Source organism: Lactuca virosa, chromosome 4 (genome assembly GCF_052849685.1).
Source record: "Lactuca virosa cultivar CGN04683 chromosome 4, Lactuca_virosa_CGN04683_v6, whole genome shotgun sequence".
Taxonomy (NCBI): Eukaryota; Viridiplantae; Streptophyta; class Magnoliopsida; order Asterales; family Asteraceae; genus Lactuca; species Lactuca virosa.
This window is the reverse complement of record NC_136429.1, coordinates 515213130-515219226: the sequence shown is the minus strand read 5'-3', so window position 1 is coordinate 515219226 and position 6097 is coordinate 515213130. Positions and strand designations below refer to the sequence as shown.

At 32.4% G+C, this 6097-nt stretch overlaps 1 protein-coding gene across 1 annotated transcript; it reads right to left on the bottom strand.

Annotated features, from left to right (window-relative positions):
• Positions 1-3100: 3100 nt before the first annotated feature.
• On the bottom strand, positions 3101-5584 carry LOC145109409 (amino acid transporter AVT1I-like). The gene is made up of 3 exons (XM_079046559.1): positions 5356-5584; positions 4139-4746; positions 3101-3623 (listed from the first exon to the last, which is right to left on the bottom strand). The coding sequence occupies exons 1-3, from the start codon at positions 5528-5530 to the stop codon at positions 3105-3107; spliced, it is 1302 nt and encodes a 433-aa protein (XP_078902685.1). The 5' UTR covers positions 5531-5584; the 3' UTR covers positions 3101-3104.
• Positions 5585-6097: the final 513 nt, after the last annotated feature.

Genomic DNA, 6097 nt, shown 5'->3' with positions numbered 1-6097 from the left:
TTTGTAAAATATTTATGTTTCGCATGAACTTTTATATATATATATATATATATATATATATATATATATATATATATATATATATATATATACATGTTTTTTTAACTGTAAGTGTTGTTTGTTTTTTCTAAAAAACCACTTCGGAACACTTATTGTTGTGTCGCGTAGTACGCAACACTTTTCATGTGCTGCGTGGCGCAGCACTTGACCCTCTGCTTCAAACCTCTTCACATCTTACTTTAACTTATTACAGCAGTCTACAGATGTTAAAAAACAAACGGACTTTTTTTTACACGTTGCAGCCGTTTGGTCCCCTCTTCAGCTACACAGGGTTGCAGAAGTGGTCCGTAGACTTCAAGCATTTTCACTTCGAAAAAACAAGCAGCACCATAATTTCGTTTGAGTCTAGAAATTTATCTTCCATAATAGATCGACACTACTATAAATTGAGCATCTAGAGTGAACAACCATCTCCATTTGTCCATCACCAAGACATCAATATGGATTTTAGCAATGGTCTCTATCATAATATTATGCAATTCTTCTTTTTCAACTTCGTCTCACTGGTCTTCTTCACGTCCAAAACCATTGTCCATTCTGTAAATTATCTACCACACTACTATGAACCTACACATCGTGTGGAAAGAGATACCTTACAGAAGAATTACGGCACCACTTCTCAGACCAGAAATACGTATCAATACCAATATTGATATAATTTGTCAATCTCATCCTTGGTGTTAGAGATTAATATTAAGGTTTTTGTATTAAATATATTATTACATTTTTTTGGTTTGTTAACATTACTTGAACTAATTATATGTTATATGGGCTTAATTAGAGAGGTACTGGTTGAAGTACCTGGGAAATATGTGGGGCTCGCGTAGTAAAAAGTGAATATGGGTTGAGACATGAAGGGTTGTGTTGGAGATATGCTAAAGCTTCAAGGGTGTAATGTGTAACGTCTAAGAGAGCTTGTATATAAATGCTCTTTTGGTGTTTTGATGGAATTCGTTAAACATATTTTCTCCATCATTCCCTCTGGAGAGTTGTTAAGGTTTTCTTCAAGTGTGTGTGTATATATATATATATATATATATATATATATATATATATATATATATATATATATATATATATATATATATATATATATATATATATATATATATATATATATATATATATATATATATATATATATCATGGTTGCAGAAATCGGGATTAATCGGCGATTAATCGTGGATTAATCGTTTGGCGTTCTCCAACCGTCGAGGATTAGGCCATTAATCGGAAATTTAGGATTAATCGGGTTTGGCGGGATTAATCGGCATTGGCGGGATTAATCGGTCAACAAAAGTCAACAAAAGTCAAAAAAGTCGAAAAAAATCAAAAAAATGTCAAAAAATGTCAAAAAAATTTTAAAAAAAATTTTTAAAAAATTAAAAAAAAATTTCAAAAAACCAATTTTTTTTACTCCAAAATTTTCAAATTTTCAAAATTTCGAATATTATACCAAAATGTTCATATTTTCGTATTTCCAAATTACAATTTTTCTTATTTTCTAATTTTGAAGTACTTTTTTTTCTTAAGATATATTAATATTTAATTAATTTTAATATTTTATTAATAATCTATGGTCCCTGATTAATCCCCGATTAATCTCCGCCAAGACCGATTAATCTCTTAACACCAGTCGACCGTCGAGCGATTTTTACAACCTTGATATATATATATATATATATATATATATATATATATATATATATATATATATATATATATAGTGGCGGACGCAGAAGGTTTTAATAGGAGTGACACTAAAAAAAAATTTCGAAAAAATCTAAATTAGTAGTGGCACTCGTATTTTAAGCCGGTGCACCTAATAGAAAAAACATAAAAAAACATAAAAAAAAAATTAATAATAAATTTACACTGCGTGCCGGAATCGGAGCAGTGGCCCGGGACCCCTGGGCACCACTAAGGTCCGCCACTGTATAGTAATCTTATTGTATAAAGTTGTTACTGTCTTTGATCGAATTTTGTTACAGTTTGTTGATTGTATATGCTTATTCTATATAAACTCTTTTGAAAACATATAGTATTATTCGGTGATTATATAGCTTTGTTGTTAAAATTCGGTTTAAAGTCACTACAAGAAATCATGTCATTCTTGACAACACCTTTACCGGCACCACGGACTATTAGCGGCGACTCAAGCTTGAGTCGGTGCCAAAAATTTGTGTCACCGATAAAATATCGTCGGTAATGACTTTAGGACGGAATCCACGTGGTCCCTTTTTGGTAAACCCCATCTGTCTGATCAAGACTCTAATCCAATAATTGGGGTTCCGTTTCGCATAAACCAATAACGGCGACACCAATATCGGCGACTATTGTCGCCACTAATGGTAAAAAAAGAGACATGATAAGTTCCCTCCACATTTGTCGCCACAATTGATAGGATTCGCCGCTATTGTCTTTGTGTCGCCACTAAAAGCCATCGCAAATAAACACTTTTTAGCTTTATTTCTTCCCTCTTCTGCTTTCATTTCTCTCGACCTGTGACAAAACCTTGGATCTGTGATGATACCTTTAACCACCGGCTTCCATCTCTACTACCGGCGACCTCGACGACTGTTTTTATTCTCTGGCGACTAAGGTGCAATTCCTTCTTCATTTGTCTTTCTCTTTCTCTTGTAACGTTGATTTCCAGTTTCTAGTCGAGTTAATTGCAATATATATATATATATATATATATATATATATATATATATATATATATATATATATATAAACGTTTTACTTTTTTAAAACGTTTGATACTTCAAAATCTATATGAGGTATTAATCATCATCCACATTTAGCAAATTAACAAGACCAATTATCGCTTTCCATCCCAGAATCTGAGAATCTTGTATTTCTATGAAAAAAAATCCTTTCGAATTCATGCCAATTCCTAATTGCATTCCAAAAAATGTGATAGATGGAAATCACCTAATTCTATACTTCAAAGCACTTTGGCAACTTAAGTTATGTTAGGCTTGTTATTATATGGGTAATTAACTTTAAACATGAAGATTAACTATCCACAATTCAATAATCTAATAAAGGTGCCTTTTTATATCTAAAATTGATACATAAGTACCCACAATTGCTACAATAACCCCAATTAACCCAACAAACACAACAATCGTCATCTCAACCCCAATTCTTCTATAAATCCCTGAAATCTTCAAGTAACACAAGCATGGGATTGTGACTGAAACTGTAGCACTTAAGAGGGCTCCCACAAGTGCCATTAAATACCCGAAAAAAGGTAGCGATAGGGCTACAACTACTGTGCTTATCATTAAGATTGTTCTAATTATGAATGAACGAATCCTTTTGCTGTAAGAAGACTGAAATCGTGCTTCAATGGTATTGACAATTGGTGTTACCATTAGTGCATATTTAGCTATTGGAGTGACTAAGGTGGTGAATATGGCTACTTTTGAGCTTATGTTGTTGGTAGGAAGGTTTAAGGTAATCTCTGACTCTACATTTGACCCAAACATGAGGTAACCGATAACTGCCATTAATGAGTATGTAGCGGTACAAAAGGCGAAACATAGGAACAAGACCTACAATTAATTAGAACAACAAAACATATTTAGTAATAATGGAAACAAATGTTATTAAGATTTCTTTCTTTCATTACTCAATCACTTAATCTGGTAACCTATATATATATCTTTCTTTTAGAATTAATAAAGAAAAAACCATGTAAGAGAAAGTTAGAAAAAAATAAAAGGCTTTCCCCATTAAATCCTAACTTTTGACACATTAGGTTTGTGTCAAAATTTAGCCACAAGCTATTGCCAATTTTACACATAAAGTTGTAAGTATTTAGCCACAAGCTACTGCCATCACAACTATAGGTCCCTCGTCTTCTAATTCACACACCAAATAATTAACCTCTCAATTTTAACGTATTTGACAAGTAAACCATTTGAATTGGCATCCTACATGGACCTAAATCGGAAAAAACTTTTGAAAGTTTAATGATTTGGTGTGTACAATTAGAGGATGATGGGCCTAAATTGGCAAATAATTGTTCCTTTTTAAATTCATGCAGAAATAACTTCTTAATATGTACCTTTGAGAATTGACGTTGGTTTTTCATGGAAGTATATAGGGTAGGAAAAACGGGATGCGCACAATAGCAAAATGCATATAAGCTAATAGCCGAAGGGATTCCATTCCATTTTACCAAATTACCCTTCTCCTGAAAACCAATACCATCAAATGCACCACCCCAAAAGATAGATCCCAGAATAATCACAGAGGCTGCAACTCCACTTGCAGATATATATGAAAGAACACTCATGTTGTTCAACCAATTTGTAGGGAGTATAATGATTGCAACAAACACAATAAATCCACTTTTGGGATCAATATGAACACCAAAGATATCAAAATCTATATCTGGGAATAAGTTGCTTAAGTTATCACCTTCTAGGATTAGAAAACCTGTTGCTACTAAATAGAGCTCGATGTTCATGGTGATTGATACTAGGGTTTTGCCTGTTTTACCAAATGCTCGACCCCCAAGTTCGGAGTAATTTGTGATTGTTGGATCAGAATCCATGCATCTTTGAATTAGTAATCCTGTGTAGAACGTTGAGATGGCGATTAAAGGAAGTAGAAGTAAACTCAACCACCCTCCTGATGCTAATGCGTATGGTACTGAAAGTATTCCGACTCCTGAGAATCCCATCAAAATGAAAATTGCATGAATGGAGATTTTGACTTTCCTTTAGTCAAAATTAGAGCATCTATAGTACTCCAGTTTTGGGAGCTTTTTCAATAGCTTTTGAAAAACGATTACAAGTTTTTTCGGCCGAAGTTTTTCCAAAAAGTATGTTTGATTAACAAATACTCATTTTTATATCTATAACAGGAAACCTTTCAGATTGACTTTTTATAATTGGTTGAAACCAGATTATCGAAAAACTTTATGGGAAAAAACTTCTTGAAAAAATTTGTTTGAAAAAACTTTAATGAGCTCTTTTGGTTCATCTGGTTTCAACCCATTATAAATAAACAAGTTAAAAGCTTTTTATAGATAAAATGAGTTTTTTCTTTTGGAGTTTTTTAATAAAAAGATACGTTTTTTCTGAAAAAAAAACAAAAAACTACTTTTTCTGAAAAAAATAAACTGTTTTTTCATGAAAAAAACTGTTTTTTTCCTGAGCTGTTATGAGATTTTCCATGAAAAAGCTTGCTACTCTGGATTACGAAGATTAATACCCAAAGCCAAAATGTATGTGGATTAAAGGTAAAAAAATTGAAGAGAAGAGGTGAAGTAAGAACCTGAAAGACCATTGAGACAATTGAAACAAGTACTAACGAAAGAAGCAGTTCCGGTGGTTGTTCCTGTGGTTGTGTTGTTGATGTATTGCTCTTCTTTTACCTTCGTTCCCACATCTCCATTGTTAACAAGTAGTGGTATTGTAAGAGAGTAATCATCTTGCTTTTTAGCCTCCATTACAACTCTTCTTCTTCTTTTCTCTCGGAGGCTCTTAATGTTTTAACCTAAAACTATATTTGACTTTATTTAAAGCAAAGATTATGTCGACTATTACTTTTACCCAAAAAAAAGTAATGGTGCACACCTACCCGCCTTGGACCGGACATTTAAAAAATCCGGTTTAGTCTTTATTTTATATGCCTTTGTCACAAAATAAAAAATAGTGTAAAGTGTAAATTTTGTTTTTATGGTTTGGTGTTTTTTTTTATTGATACCGTTAAAACCTTTCCAACTTGCATCAAACGTACAAAAGCGAGAGTTTTCATTTTTATTTGTTTTTTCCAAATTTAAATAACTATTATATTCTTTTAATTTGTTTTTTATAGTTTTTTCTAACATTTATTTAAGGGATAATCAACCTAACGACCACATATGGTAAAGAGATATTAAATGTTAACTACAAATTCCAAAATATCAGCGTGCAATCCTTCTATCGGTAAAATAAACAAAAACATAGGCATCGGGTCTCCATGCTTTAGGCTAAGGGGAGTGGTAACACTCTTAGCACCTTGTCACATCATTTTT

What these genes read in the sequence shown, in the direction of transcription:
- LOC145109409 (XM_079046559.1), bottom strand. Translation starts at nt 5,530, where the DNA reads ATGGAGGCTAAAAAGCAAGATGATTACTCTCTTACAATACCACTACTT. An exon ending in TTGTCTCAATGGTCTTTCAG is followed by an intron (nt 4,747 to 5,355) that starts GTTCTTACTTCA and finishes TGGGATTCTCAG; the next exon opens with GAGTCGGAATACTTTCAGTA. An exon ending in ACCAACGTCAATTCTCAAAG is followed by an intron (nt 3,624 to 4,138) that starts GTACATATTAAG and finishes AATTAATTGTAG; the next exon opens with GTCTTGTTCCTATGTTTCGC.